This window comes from Tympanuchus pallidicinctus, unplaced genomic scaffold, assembly GCF_026119805.1.
Source record: "Tympanuchus pallidicinctus isolate F22 unplaced genomic scaffold, pur_lepc_1.0 scaffold3, whole genome shotgun sequence".
NCBI lineage: Eukaryota > Metazoa > Chordata > Aves > Galliformes > Phasianidae > Tympanuchus > Tympanuchus pallidicinctus.
Window position 1 is genome coordinate 5,808,882 of NW_026294747.1, and position 15,261 is coordinate 5,824,142.

Below are 15,261 nucleotides of genomic sequence, written 5' to 3' on the forward strand. Positions count from 1 at the left end.
GGAACTGAACACATTAAAGCAATACCAAGTGGTTGTGGGTCCCAACCATAGCACACAATGCTTTTGCTGAGGCTGCTTCTACAGCTGCACTGCGCATCCTTGGCAAATTCTGTCTGCCAAAATCTCCACTGATGGAAAAGGAAAGCTATTAGATTGAAAAGCTGAGTTGTGGTGAGCAGAGGGAAAAAAAAAAGAAAACTAACACCAGTAAAAGAACCACAGTAATCTGGACAGATTTGGAAGGATTTGTTTTCCTTTCAGGAGAGGGGGATCTGAGCTTGGGGACACAGGATTAAAGCATGCAGCTGTAACTACTCATTTTTGATGCTTACCATCTCATTGTTTCCTTCTGTGCCTTTGTTTTCTATATCAGTCTGCTCTCTCTTAAACTTACTTTATCAAAATCAACATACTTTACTTTTACCTAGCAATACCAACTCTATTTTTTGTCTTCCAACTTCTAGCCATGACAAGAGATTTAAACAATAAAGCAACCACATAGTGCCTCCGAGGAGAGACTTAAAATGCAAAATGATAATATGGACTAAACAAGTATCAAGCAAAAACTGCCAGAGCCTGTAAATGTCAATCCTTCCTCCAAAAACTCCAGGACTGAAATTAAGAAATAATAAAGGGAAAGATTTGTGCGAGTTAATTCATCAGCCTTTCATCAGAGGCAATGATAAATTGCATTAGTGGCAACACCAGAGGAGATCAAAGCCAGCCAAAGGGTTTGGAATGAACTGATTTATATGCAGATCAATTGAGAAAGAGCTGTGAACGAACACAGAACAGCTCTGCACTGTAAAGGAACTGTCTGCAGCACTCCATAGCAGAAACTGCCAGCAAGAATGAGAGCACAGACAAGCAGTTTAGAGGTTAGATTAAGTACAAGCTGAAAATCTAAGAGGCAACATAAGTCATGTTCAATCATACATAGCCAGACATATACATATGTATTTATAAAATCTACAGAACACAACAAAATGGATTTTCATGGCTCAGGAAAGTGGTGTCAGCAGGATGCCATCAGCTCATGTTATTCAGGTGTATGAAATTTGTTTTCAACCAGAGGAATACATCCAGGTGTAATTAATCAGTACAAGAAATACAAGGGGCCTGTAGAAGAGTTATGATACCCACATAAAGAATGTTTTCTAGATACTCTGGGTGACAGTTCCATTTCATGAAAATTAAACACTTCAGGGAGGTGGAGCATACCGTTAGCTGCAGTTTAATAAAGGTTTAATGTTAAACATTGCAATAAATGTATGTATTTTATTGTAAACCAATAAAAAGTGCTAGCTGTAAGAAGTGTTACCTCCTGCTATATGTTTAAAAAAAAAAAAAAAAAAAAAAAAAGCATTTTGCTTCATAGCTTCTAGAATGCCTTTTATCAGGAACAGAAAGAGGAGCATGTTAAAGTGTGATTCCTGCATACCTTATCAGGCTACCAGATGCAATTCTTTCACACGCTACTATGTTTTCACAAAGGTCCACAACCCCAGAACAGGCAGAGAAATCACTGCTACTCTTACCAGTGCCAAAAATGGTGATTGTGTTCAAATTAGTCCACCTTCTTCCTTCATCCAGCAGCATTCCTCTAAGCTGCAAGTACCACATTATAAAGCATGGAGGTCTTCCCCTTCTCTCCCAATCCACCTTGCTATAAAAGGGAAAAATGAAATGCTACAGTAGAATGAAAACGCAATCACTCACTTCCTCACAGGTCCTTCTGTTTAACAGCCATTTCTTCTGCCATTGGCCTCTTTCGGAACTGCATCTCCTTGTTAACAAGGCTTTCACGTACAATGCATCTGACTGCCTTAAGATTCATGGGAAGTAAACACAGTGATGATGAAAGGCTCGATTACAACCTTCCCCAAAGTAAATATCTCACACTGTAAAGAAGAAAAAGAGAGCCCTTGAACACCTCCAGGGATGGTTACTCCACTACCCCCGGGGCAGAAAGACTGCTTTTTCTTGGAAGAAATCATTCCTAATATCCAACCTGAACCTCCTCTGGTGCAACTTGAGGCCACTGCCTCTCTCCCTATCACTATACTCAGGAGAAGAGGCCGACCCCACAGAGGTCTCGCCACAGTCTCCTTGTCACACAGCAGTAGAGACCAAAAAGGTCTGCCGAGACTCTTCTCTGCCTCAAAAACCGCCTCAGAGCCCCACGGCGCTCACGAAGGCGCGCAGCCGCCATCTTGGGCAGGGGCGCGCGCCCCTTCCTCACGGACACGCGGCCGAGCGCGCAGGCGCAGCCCCCTCCTCCCCGCACCGCGCCCGGGCGGTGCCGGCGCTCAGAGGCCGCCCCGCGGCGGAGCGGCGCGGGTAGCGGCTGGAGGCTGCAGCACCGGCAGCGGCGGCATGTCCTGAGGGGAGCGGCGGCGCGCAGCCCCCGCCACCACGGAGGGGTCGGTGGAGCAGCGGGCCAAGGGCCGGGCCCCCATGAAGGAGAAGGAGGCCGGGGCGGAGCGGGGCAAGCCCGCCACTTACACCGGGGACAAGAAGGCTCGCATGGCGGCCAAGACCAACAAGAAGTGGGTGCGCCTGGCCACCGTGCTGGCCTACGTGCTCTCCGTCTCGCTGGCCGCCATCGTCCTCGCCGTCTACTACAGCCTCATCTGGCAGCCGGTGCGCGGAGGCGGCGGCTCCTCGGCTTCTCCTCCGTCGCTTCTCGGCCCCTCCGCCAACTCCTCCTCGCAGCCCCGCAGCGCTCCGCCGCCGCGCTCCGCCGCCCCGCCGCCCCACGGCCCCACGGCGCCGCCGCCGCCCAGGGGGAGCCCGGCCGGGACGGGCGGCACGGAGCTTCCAGCGCCGCGCGGGGCCGGGGAGGGCCGCAGTGCGCCGTGAGGGTGGAGGCCCGGGGGCAGCGCCGGACGCTGAGCGGAGGGACGGGCTGTTTTGACGGCGCTGTGGACTCTCGTCGCTATGGGCTTCCGTGGCTTCGTTCTTCTCCTGCTTCGCCCCCGAACCGTGGCCGGACTGTGCCCATCCGAGGAGCTCGGTGTGCGGGACTGCCTGGGAGCTATGCCGATCCGTAGGCTGCAACCCGTTGTTTAAGTCCCGAATTTTGTTTAGCCATGAGCGTAAACTTATTTAAACCATGTGAGAGGTAAATTGACTTGTTTACTATATTAAAATATTTTCCCAGTATAAAAGCCTCTGTCATACGGTACGTTCTCTTTGCAATGGGATGGGGGGCTGGAAGAGTTCTGAGTACGGAACTGATTTCTTTGCTCTGTGAACGGCTGTTAATGAGGGTGGATAGTGACAGGACAAGGGGGAATGGTTTTAAACTGAGGCAGGGGAGGTTTAGGTTAGATGTTAGGAGGAAGTTTTTCACACAGAGGGTGGTGAGGTGCTCGAACAGGTTGCCCAAGGAGGCTGTGGATGCCCCATCCCTGCGGGCATTCAAGGCTGGGCTGGATGTGGCTCTGGGCAGCCTGGTCTGGTGGTTGGTGACCCTGCACACAGCAAGGGAGTTGAAACTAGATGAGCATTGTGGTCATTTACAATTCAGGCCATTCTATGATGTATTGTGATTTTCATTCATTTCTTGTTGGTCCCTATAAATGAGACTGTGTGCGCCCCATCTCCTGCTGTCGGTGCTGAGCTGAGGTCTGGGCAGGTGGCATGGCTGTAAGGTGGTAGCTGTCACTCAGATCTTTGGGCTGCCCACTGGGAAGCTGTGTGCCTATGTCATGCCTGTGCTTTCAGTTGTATGGCATAACGGTGAGGCTGTATGGTGTCACTGTAAAGTGATGCTTGGAACTGACATTGCTGGGGATGGGAAAGGTGCTCTGATGACATGTATGAATCACATTGGTCATATGTGCCACATGTCAAATCCACGGCGCTTTTTTTTTTTTTTTCCTATTCTGAAGTTGAGGTGGTGGGGAAATAGCTGTTTCATACTGAAATTGATGTGCTTTTGAGCAAAGGCCTGCTTTGGCTGGATGCTTCCACTTGAGCGTGTGCTGAAGGCAGAGGAGCGTGTGCAGAGGGTTTCCAGAAGGAAATGGGCAAAAGGATGGAATGGTTTGGATGTGATCTTTCACCTTTTTCTAGTTTTCCTCTCCAGCAGAGAAGGCTTTATGTTGCTACTGTGCAAGAGAAGAAGGCAAGCTGGTGGAAAGGGAAAAGATCATGCTTAGTCATCTCAAACAAAAATGTGCCTGTAAAGTTGCCATCTTGCTGTAGGACAGGTGTGAGAAAGCAAGAAGAGGCAAAGGAGTGGAAAGCCTGAAGCTGCTGCTGGATCAGGTGGCTACACTGTTACCTTCAGGGCTGCATCTGAGCTCTTCCTCTTTATTTGCTGTAGTGACTGATGGCATCCTGCTGCTCTGCAGCTTTGTCCATGCTGGGTTTAGTCCTGTGTGCAATGGGTGACTTTGTTCCCTTGTGCCTGCAGCACATCAGTACCTGTTTTGTTTGCAGGGCTGCTGTGTGCGTGCAGGAGCTTTGGATGCTGCTGCTGCTCTATGCTGATTTTGGTATACATATCTGGTTGTAGAAGGAAGAGCTTCCAAAGGGAGGAAAGGGCAAAGCAAAAACAGCATGCTCTTTTTTCTTTTTTTTCTTGGTGCCAATTGAATCTGTTTTTTGGCTCTGGTACTTAATGCAGTAGTAGTTGGGAGGTGTCTCTGGAACAGAGCTCATGTTTAATTTTTAAAACCATCTTTAAAGATAAATAAAAGCTGGGCAGAATGATACAGAGGCTGGGATTGCTCTGGTACTGGCCTGCAGCTCAGAGCTGGCAGGCCTGTGCTGGCTTGGAACAGTACATCCCAAGCACACTGGATGTGTGTGGACTCCTGGCATTTTTTCACTTTAAATACAATTGCTCTCAGAAGACTTATAGGGCATGGCTGTTCAGGGCAGATGGAAAAGGAGGGGAATTGAATTAAATGGGCTGCATGGCCCTCTTCCAACCAGCCATGTATCAGGGGAGAGATGCCTTGTGTTCAGGAGCTGTAACAACTTAAAGCTTCTCACCTGTGCATGGTGTTAGTGGCAAAGGATCTTCAGGATAATGGTGCATGCGAATGTTAACTTTTAATAACGAGGAGCACTAGGGATGTTTGGGGAAGGTAGTTTGGCTGTAAGAGGTAATAGCTTGGATTGTCATTCTGGACTGTGAATTTTTGCATTGTTTTGCTGTCTTTGCACTGAAACAATTGTCTGTGTCTTGAATGTGTATTTCTAGTGCCCCAGAGTAGTGCAGTTATCAACTGCTAACAAACTGAAGACTGCACTGTATCAATCTTTCCCTTCTTGCTCCTGTTAGAGGAGGATCACTTCAGGAGGTATGGAATCGTTACTCTAGCCAGTGTAATTGTATCAGGTGAGAGAAGGGACAGGCTTTTGTGCTATTTCCTAGATAGGAATCACCAACGCTGTGATTTGTCATGCTATATCCTTGGAATTGCTGCTGAGATCAGTCCCTTGACACACATGCAGTCCTGCAGAACTGTCTGTTTCCAGTGTGTGGAGAGAGCTGCCTGAAAGTTTGGATGGAGATAAAAGTTAAAGACGAGTGAAGTGTTGAATCTGCAGTTGTTTGCTGGAGCGATCTGAGGATGTTAACAGCTGTGTGACAGTCATGTGAAAGCATGATGGCTCTAAGAATATATCTGGAATAGTGATATCTGTGCGCTTTTTTTTTTTTTTTTCCCCACTTGAGCTTTCTATGGATAAAATGTGCTACTGATTCTGGAATGCCATCTTCCCTGCAGCAATCCAAGCCTCCTTATTTTGGGCCCAGATTCCAGACTTTTTGATCTCTAAGAGCCTTTAGAAGAGTTTGTGGTGCAGAAATCCCTGCATATTTGTGCTTCAAGTGCAGCACACTTATGTACTGGAGTGTCAGAATGCATCATTGTCAAGTGTCAGGAGAAAGTAAATAACATGGTAGCTTAAATTTTCTAATTCCTTGTCACAGTAATTGCTTAAGAGAATGGAGGTGAAGACCAGACCATGTTCTGCTTTTCCTTTTTGACTGAGAAGGGTCTCACGAGTGAGGAAGGAACCTGACTGACTTAATGCATTTGCCCTCTGTACGCACTGGTCTTGTCCTGCTGAGCACAATTTGTTCTAGGAGAGTGCACTTATATGACCAGAAGGAAGGGAAATAGCTGGAAAAAAAATTATTGGGGCGTGTAATGCGCTCCAGCAGCTGGCTCACATTTTCATATGATTAAAGATACCTGTTTCGCACATGCGTATCTTCTCTCTTGGCCTCATCTCGTGTAAAGAGTATTTTCTTATTCCCTGACTTTTAGGACCGAGCTGTAATTCTGAGAAGAAAGGTGTTGTACTTTTATTCCAGATTTCGGCTTAATTTGATTGGTGAGGCTGAAAAGCAATCCTGCAGTGTAGTGTTGATAACGCAATCAATGGCTGCTTCTGAGCATTGTGGATCTCCTTCAGGGAAGCCAAAATTAATCTCGCTGGGCCACTGGGATGTGTTATATATATAAGTGTGTGTGTGTGTGTGTGTGTGTGTGTGTGTGTGTGTGTGTTATGGAGTAGAGAATGATAAAAGAAACAGCCACATCAGCGCTGGATTAAAGCAAAGGATGTGAAGTTTGACTTCAGGATAGTCTCTGTCTTCAGAGAGGCAGTGAGCTTTGGGAGCACCTCATTTCTGGTCAGCTGCTGCACTGCTGTGCTCAGGGAACGGCTGCAGACTTTGCCTGCCAGTGACCGTGAGTGCAAACCTGTGAGCGGGCTGAGCCATTGTACAGCCCTTCAAAGGGAAGGCAGCAGGCAGTGTTTTAACTTCACAGCAGTGCTGTACACTGCTCTGTGCCTCTAACTGACTTCAAGCTTTCCACATAACTAAAAAAAGCATGATTACACACTTTAAATTATAAGAATTTCTCGCTAAGTGCCAGTTTAGCTTCAGGCACTTACGCCTTTTGCAACCAGTTGATGCAGAGGGGAATTGTGTGGAAAACTGGTGAATATTTCTGTTATTTCTATACTTTTAGTCTCTGTACAGAGCTTTGCTTGTTCTTAGAAATCTGAGTGGTACCCTTCAGCTACAGCATTAGTCTTGTTGAGGCGGGGAACAGTGAGCTGTCGAGATTATCTAGTTTTGCTTCCTTCAGCACTTGGATTGTGAAGCTCTGGAGGCTGAAGTATTTCCAACCTTATCCAGGTGTATTTTTGCCCTTAGGTTGAGTTTCTTGATCTCTTTGAAATTGAGAATTGATTCACTGGTCTGTAATCCATTTTAGTATTCAGTTTGACTACAGAATTGTGTTGAAACTGATAGTAGAATTTTGCCAACTGGAAGCAGTGGCAAGCTGTTCCTTTGGCTTGAAAAGAAAAGGTGTCTTCTGCCTGATGGCTGCTTCTGCTTTCCTGTTGCATGAAATAGTTAAGAATATCTTGAGCAAAATCCCTGAGCTACCAACCACTGTTGGGGAGAGAACAGGTGCCTGTACAGACAGCTTAATTTGCACTCTCCAAGCTGCCATCACCTTTGCTTGCAAGAAAGGTGACATTGTGATGAGGTAGCTTTGATGCTTCTATGGATGACTGAGCTTTGTGTTTTGCTGCATGGCTGCAGTGAGCCTTTGGGTGAGTTAACACAGCCAGCCCAGGAGGGGGGTCCTTGTCTAAGGCTGAGTGGTCCACATTGGAGCTCTCTCTTGGAGAAGTAGGTGGTACCAATTCTGTGTAGAGAAGTGCTGAGAAACGCTACAAAACTGAGACTTCTCATAACTTTTATTTAATATAAATAACCCCTCTACATCAGCTTTTCATCTGTTCAGTCTTTTCTCTCACTGTAAAGAAGAAATAGCTAGCCATGATTTTTTCCAATTTTTCTGAAGAGCTGCAATCTGGGCACCAACCAAAATGCATTCAAGCAGGTTTTCATAAGCAGGAAGAAATTACACTGAGGACAGGCACCATCTGCACAGTACAGTGTACAGAGCTTGATCCTTCCTAGGCATCATTAAGTGCAAGATTTGTTGGATTTTCATGGAGCTGGGAGTGTAAAGGAGGATGGAGGGCAGGGCTCTTTGATTTATTTTTTTTTTCTTTGAAAAAGGACTTTAGGTTGGTTGTGGAGTATGAGTCTTTAAGTGATGGAGAATTTCCAGGACCTGGAGTAGTTTTATAATCTGTCTTTTGTCTATCTGTTCCCAAATAAACCCAGCCCAGGCTTTGGTGAGGCAAAGATGTTTCTACATAAAGCGTGAAAGCAGCATGCTCTGTTTCTTGCTAATGCCTGGTCTGAAGCCAATACGTTGTCCTGAATTTGGCACATAGAAGTTCCCAGGCTTGTCCTTCATGACTTAGGTGCTACAGATGCGGAAAAGCAAAATGTTTATATGTGCAAATACTAGTTTATTAGAACAGCATACAGTATTTCAGTCCACCACATATACCAACCTTATCATCAAAACAGCCTGCCATTTTGGCTAGCAAATGCAGCTTGCAATGAAATCCAGTAAATCTCACGCGTACGTGTCTGCAATTGACTCCTGAAACTGCTTCAGGTTTTAGGGCAGTGAAGGGAGGGTGATATCCTTGCTTCTCTGTCACTTAGAAATCTAAGCACTTGTGCCTGCTTTCTGCCTGCTCCTTAATAAGTAGCCGTATTTTGGTAGTTGCTGTTTGCTGTGAGCCTTACAGTTGCTTGGGAATCCAAACTGGGGTTTTTGCTCATTTGTGCTTGTAATGCTCAACCAATTTCTTAATCTGAAAGGTATCTTTTAAGGTTTGCTCAAAAATTATGCTTGGTAGCTTCCAAGGGAGCAGTTACCTTCTTGTTCAGGCCCAAGGCTTTGAAAGGACAACCATGAAGGCTGGCATTTGACAGGAAGCTCTGACTTGCAACTCCAGTTTGGCTATGCTTCTTGCTGCCAGCTCCTTCCTTGCTGTTAAAGAGGGAAGAGTATTGCATTTGTGCTGCTCTACTCCTTGTCACACTTGACACAAAGGTGCATCCCCAGTCACTGCAGCTTTTGTACTTCTTGGTCTTAGGTAGCAGTAGTTGCCAAGCTTCACCTTATCAGTGTAGCAGCTACCTTTCATAGCTGTGAAACGCAGAGAAAACTCTGCTATCCTGACATAGAACCATCAAACAACCCAAGTTGGAAGGGATCCATGGGGATCCAACTCCTGGCTCCATACAGTATGAACCAAAATCCAAACCCTATGTCTGAGAGTGTTGTGATGTTTCTGCCCTACCTTATCTAGCTGGAGGAGTAGAGTGGCCTCTGAAAGGATGAGATGCCATAGCTGGCATGCGCTTGTCAAAAGCACCCGTGCTCAACAGTGTATCCCAAGAATGCTCTGTCGCCTTTGTGCCTGTGACCCATGCAACTACTGTACATGCCCACCACCACTTCAACTACATACAAATCTCTATTACAAGAGCTGCCCTGCTTCACCCGCCTACTGAGTTTCGGCACAGCCTCTCGTGCTGTCTCCTAGTGTTCTGCTTTGTCACTTGTCTGCTCTGGAGAGCCCAGCAGCCTGTGCACATGCGCTTCCCTGACAGCCTCTGGGGGAGGAAGTGGGTAGGCTGCCCAGAAGGAAAAATCTTAACTTTAAACAGAATTAGTTATTAAATAAAATAAAGTGCATACAGTAGATGTTTCATTGGCTTGCCACACAGCTGCAATATAGGCAAAACAAATACAAAAGAAAAGTGATGGTGTTTTTCTTGTGGGGAGTGTGGGTAGCCTTCCCTGCCCTTTGACATATGGAGAGCAAGGGCTGAGCTGGAAGTGATGAAGGGCGCAGGGAAGGTGCTGAAAGTTGATTTCATAGAAGATCAAAGAGTGAGGCTAATGTTGTGCTCCTCTTCTCATCCACCACCTTCAGCATGTTGTCCTGGCAAAACAAGAACAGACACAGTAACAGAATTATCAGCCTTCAGGGAACTGCTAAGCATTAAATTTGAAGTGCCTGCTGAGTTTCAGTCTGACCTTCCTGTGTGGTTGCAGCTGCTGTGGGTACCAGCATGGCATAACCCAGGCACCTACCTACCAGATCTGATGGGAGCATCTGGGGAGCACTGCAGCCCAGGGGAGGAACCAGATATGTGAGACTGCATGAAATGTTCTTGCAGTCCTCCTCTGGGCTAGGTAAGACTGTTTCCCTTTCAGCTTAAGAACAGTAATCTATGTGTGATTTTCTTTTTGCCTGTACAGCACCTGGAGCAACAAGAGGAAGGTCTGATTTGGTGTAGGATTCTGCATCCCTCTATCTGTGGCTTGGAGTTGTATTAGCTTTTCTCCAATGAAAACACTAGCCTGTGAGTTGAAATTGCTGTTCTGCCTCCAGATCTAAATACACTGATTTTCATTTAGGAAAGGCATACTCTTTTTTTTTTCCCCCTCTAGTTGCCAGATGCTTGAGTGCTGCTCAGAATTGCTGAGTTGGCATTTTTTCTGCATCCACGTTGAAATTCACAGTTCCGCCTCTAGCTGGTGCAGATTTCAACACCTGAAGCTCATAAGAAAGGACAGAGAAGGAACATAAAAGCAAAAACAGATGAAATATTGTGAAGGAAGCATAGGTTTGGCAGCTTGGCTCCCATAAAAAGGGAAGATTCAAAGGAATTATCTAATGACAGAGATCCAATATGGAACTACACAGAAGTCATATCCAAGGTACTAAAATAATTGATGCTGAAGGAAGAATAAGGCTGCAGCTGTAGACATTTTTATAATCTGTTTTACAAGCCTGAAATGACCCCAGAGCTAGCTCTGTTTATTGTTAATCTATATGATTGTTAATGGTTCCAAAAATCTCACTGTCACCCCTGCACTCTTTCCTGCAGTTAGACGGTTCTCTTTCCTCTTGTGCAGTATTATCCTTTCAGTACAGACACCTTTCTGTGCATGAGCAAGTCTTTGCATCTGAGACACTGGTGGGCTTTAGAGTCATTGCTTTTAGTAATTAGAAATAGTGATTAGCGTTTCTCTCCTCTTTGCTGTGTCCTCTTTTCCATAACTCACAGGCTGCTGGAGCTTGGCCCTCGGTTGGTGTTTCTGTCTGGGACTCAGGAGAGCAGTGCGGCTGTGTGCTGCCTTTAGTTCTGCCATCAGCAACAAGAGGATGCAGTGCCAAATCTGTGGGTCGCTGTCTATATTTGTCACTGGTTGAATAGTTATCACTGCTACCCTTGGTGAGCTGAAATGTGAGAAGGCAGACTTTGGTGGAGGATCCTGCTGGAGTGGTTTAAACTACCATCACTTTCTGCATTCTATGTGTTCCCTCTGAGCACAGAGCTGGTGGAAAATAAAATGCAGATCACAATGTGATGCACTGATTTCTGCCTCCTTTTTGTCTGGGGTCTGTGTTAGGAAGGTTAACACAGGCGTCTGAGGTATGGGCGCATGCTCCCTTCTGTCAACTCTGCCATACCAGCAGCAGCTGCAGGCTGCAAAGCAGGGCAAGCAGCTCTGTGTTCAGTGCTTAGAATGGCAACAGCCTGCCTGCCAAAGCCCCTGGTTAAGTTCAGCCTTGATGTGCTCAGTAAGTAGCCGTAAGGAAGCAAAGGTGTACCAAATGACTAGGTCCGTGCCTCTCAATGCATTAACAGCTTCTAGTAGTTTCTTCTCTCCACAAGTCACAATATGATGTTGGGTTGAACCAGAGGGTGATGTTGGGTTGCACAGAAGGACCAGAGGGACCAGTGCTCTCCAAGCTAACCCCTTGAGATCTGTGCCTGGCTAATTCCAGACCAACATCTGAGACAGCAGCAGTATCTTCTCAACTCTTGGACCTTGGGGGAAGAGGTATGTTCTTTGTAGCCCTGGAGCTGCAGCGAGAAGTGTTAGCTTCTGCTTGTCCTGCTTCCTGCACCAACCTTTAGCACTGGTTTACATCAGACAGCTGACCCCGTCCGCCCTCCCCATCCTGCAGCACACAGGCCCTGCCTGCCCCACTCCTGCTGACGTCAGCTGGAGCTGCAAGGTCAGATCCCTGGAGCTGCTCTGGAAACGTACCCCCAGCTGCATTTTCTCTAAAGATGTTAAGATTAATTTTCTCAAGAGAATTCAGGGAAAAAGCTTCTGTGGTTTTTGTGTATCGTTTACTTCTCTGGGACTTGTTGGACATTCTCCAGGGATTCCAGTCCTTCACTTTGGGTAAATATTTATTCCTTGTTATTTGAAGCAAATGATGAAAGCCCTGCCACGCTCACTGCACAGCATCTCCAACTGGTTTGAAGGTGCAGGAGATTTTCAGTGCCATAAATAGACATTAGCAGTGGAAGCTGTAAAATTCACATAGTGTCTGCTGCAAGGAGCTACTGCTCTGCAGAAATGCTTGAGTTAGCAGCAGCTGCTGAGTAATCCACTGCTACAGATAACTGCTGTGCTTTGGGATAGGTGGGATCCTGGAACAGGGGACATCTCCCTGACGTCAGGTGCAATGGCCTGCTACAGAACTGTTTTGTGTGTGGGACTTTCATAATGGAATTGATATTTTTACATCCCTTTGGGAGTTGATAGTTTTTTTTTTTATTTTGGAAAATCACCCCATCGATTTCTAGGCTGATTTTTGCAAAAATTGCACTGTATCAAAACTGAATGACCAGTACTTCAAAACATAACATTAACATTCTCTGCTTTGCAAGCCTAAGGAATCTGGTTCCAAAAAACTGCTGTGAGATAACACTTTTGGGAGAATTATATGAAAACAAGGTAGGGCTTTGCAGCATTTTATACATAATGTGGTCTGAAACTAATCTGCTGTACGACGCAAAAGAAGCCAGGGGAGAAGGTTAATGGTTGTTACCAGTCCACAGTTATTTATGACTGCCATCTATGTCATTATGCAGCCTGTCATGTTGATTTGGGAACTTCAAAGCAACAGCAGGAATAGACATGAGACCTTTTTGCTTCAAACACACTGACAACATAACCGACTTGAGCCAAATGAGCTTTTGCTCTTCTGGTTGCTGTTGTCATTGTTGCTGTTTTGTTGCTCCTAGAAGCCCTGCTGTCAGTCCAAAGAGATGAATTGTCCTAGTTGTGCTGAGCTGGTGCTAGGGAAATCCAGGTCTTTTTTTTCTTTATCCCCTTGCTGAGAGGTGTTCCTGGCAAATTGGACACATAGAGCAGAGAATGAAAGACAGGCCCTCTGTCTTCCTGGCATAACTCACCCTGTCTGCACATGATCTTTTTGGGGAAGCCAGCCCTGATAATGGGCTGTCACTGGTGCAAAAGGAGAGGTCAGATTGCTTTGTGGTGACTTCAGTATTGAGTAGGTGACAGCAATGCCCCAGAACATCACTAAAAACACACAACCAAGCTGTGCTCACTCTCTCATTCCCTGAATGCTGTTGATGTAATGGGGAAAAAAAAAATGAAAAAGAGAAACCTGTTTCTGAGATGGGGTCATAGAAATCGCTGCACTGGCTCATCCTGGCACCTCCACAGGTGTCCTCTTGTGAGAAAGTCCTTCCATAAGTGAGTGACCCCTTCAGCAGTCTCTATGAGGCTGTGATCTTTGTTCCTATGAGTACTGCACACACCATCTGCTGCCCACTGCCACCTTGCAGTCCCCTCACACCACATTTGCCTTCAGGATTCTCAGTACAGTGGGACTGATCCCCTGGCATCGCTATGCTTGGTGTTTTCCAAGCAGTAAATAATTTCAGAGAGCAATCTTGATCTCAGGTTCCAGCTTAGCCAAATGGATGCAGGAGTGCTTAAGTACAAACACCAGCTTAAGTCACCTCCAACTCTTCTCCAAGATATAAGGCTGTGTTTATAATTAAGCCTGCCTTAATAACTTAACAGAAGAGTGATAGAGTAAAGAATTGTGCTGAAGTGAGGGCCCATTATGAATCCATAGGAATCTCCACTGCATTGATGAGATGAAAATGGATTGTTCTGATTTATTGTTCCCTCTCTTAGCTGGTGTCTAATTAATGACTACTTTTATCACTCAGGATAATTTTAATTCCTCCTTCCTCTAATTCTGGGTTTCTGGTAGATTGGAGATGCACAGTCTGGGCAGTGAAGTCCATGTACTACATGCATCCAGGTCTCAACTTTCTCTTAAATACTGCTGGAATTAATTTTCCTCACTTAAAAGAGTTTTAGTTCCAGTACGGAAGAGTTTTAGTTCCTGCTACTTCATAGTGTTCTGTCTTTTCTAAATAGCTGCAGTGCTTGAGCTTCTCCGTGCCTTTGTATAGAACTGGATTGCAGGGAAAGTCTTCTTGTTAGCGGTTTAACCATTTCATCTCTAAGCCTCTTTGTGTCTCTGGGATGAATATTAAACCAAACCACCTGACAAGCTGCTGGTTAGGGGTCTGACGAACAGCCTGCTGAAACGAGGGAAAGGAATTTGGTGGGCAGTTTGGACAGCTGATTGCCTGGAGTGCCCACTTAGGAATATTGCTGCTGCCTCTCTTCTTACAGGGTACTGAGATACGGCCTCACCTGGTGGCAGGATCAGATCCCGACTGATTGGGTTAATGTGGCACATGTAGGTATGACACCCTGATCTGTGACACTGCCTGGGAAAAATGTTTTTGACAAAGGTAATTGCCAAAGACTCCCTGCTCTCCTTCTTTGTCCCTTCTCTCTAATTTCTACCTTTTGTTTTGGCTGTTCTAGATTTGCCTTTCTGGAAAAAATTTCTTTGCTTGAATAAAACCCAGAGCTTTGTTATGTAACCAGGTCTGTTTTTTCCCCTTTCTACTTGGTTCATAAGCTTTTGTGACAGGAACCATCTCATCCTGCCTTACACATCACTGTTGCCAGATAATTCAAGTTTTAACATTCACAGAGCAATTACAATAGCAGAATCCCATCTAATGTCAAGCTTTTTTGAGCTACTGCTCACAAGATGGGCCTCTGTAGGTATGTGTTTTGGGAACAGGATCACATTAACCTCTAGTTATTCTAGTTGTGATTATCACAGACAGAAATATATTCATGCTTTTATTCTCACTTTTCTGAGATTATCCCTTTCCAGGAATAGTTTCAGTTTGTGCCCTAAATCATGCTTGTCACCAGCCAGGCTCAGCAGCCCAGTTTTCTGTACAAATTTTTCTGTCTGAATTTCCCTTGTTTTTGCATCCATACCAAGGCAGGTATTTGTGATGCACAGATTTAGACTATCTGAGGGATCCATATCACAGTTAATGAATGCTTCTGAATAGCTATGTGATATGTTGCCTCTGTGGCCACGGAAAACAGAGATGTGAACCTGTACTGTGGCTGTGAGTGTCACAACTGTGGCTGTGAGGATAACAAACAC

General features: G+C 45.8%; 3 protein-coding genes across 5 annotated transcripts in view; 1 reads left to right on the forward strand and 2 right to left on the reverse strand.

The window, feature by feature from the left end:
• Positions 1-2,056, reverse strand: part of PLCB2 (phospholipase C beta 2) — a 47,407-nt gene extending 45,351 nt beyond the window's left edge. Inside the window, exon 1 of the mRNA XM_052695356.1 lies at positions 1,539-2,056. The gene's annotated coding sequence lies outside the window, so the exon portion shown is untranslated. The remainder of the gene's footprint in view (positions 1-1,538) is intronic.
• Positions 2,057-2,249: 193 nt separating this feature from the next.
• On the forward strand, positions 2,250-3,170 carry INAFM2 (InaF motif containing 2). The gene has a single exon (XM_052695385.1). The coding sequence runs from the start codon at positions 2,458-2,460 to the stop codon at positions 2,860-2,862; it is 405 nt and encodes a 134-aa protein (XP_052551345.1). The 5' UTR covers positions 2,250-2,457; the 3' UTR covers positions 2,863-3,170.
• A 4,558-nt stretch (positions 3,171-7,728) lies between these two features.
• The window catches only part of CCDC9B (coiled-coil domain containing 9B), a 46,189-nt gene continuing 38,656 nt past the window's right edge, over positions 7,729-15,261 (reverse strand). For all 3 annotated transcript variants that reach the window (XM_052695369.1, XM_052695367.1, XM_052695368.1), the window contains one exon: positions 7,729-9,867. The gene's annotated coding sequence lies outside the window, so the exon portion shown is untranslated. The remainder of the gene's footprint in view (positions 9,868-15,261) is intronic.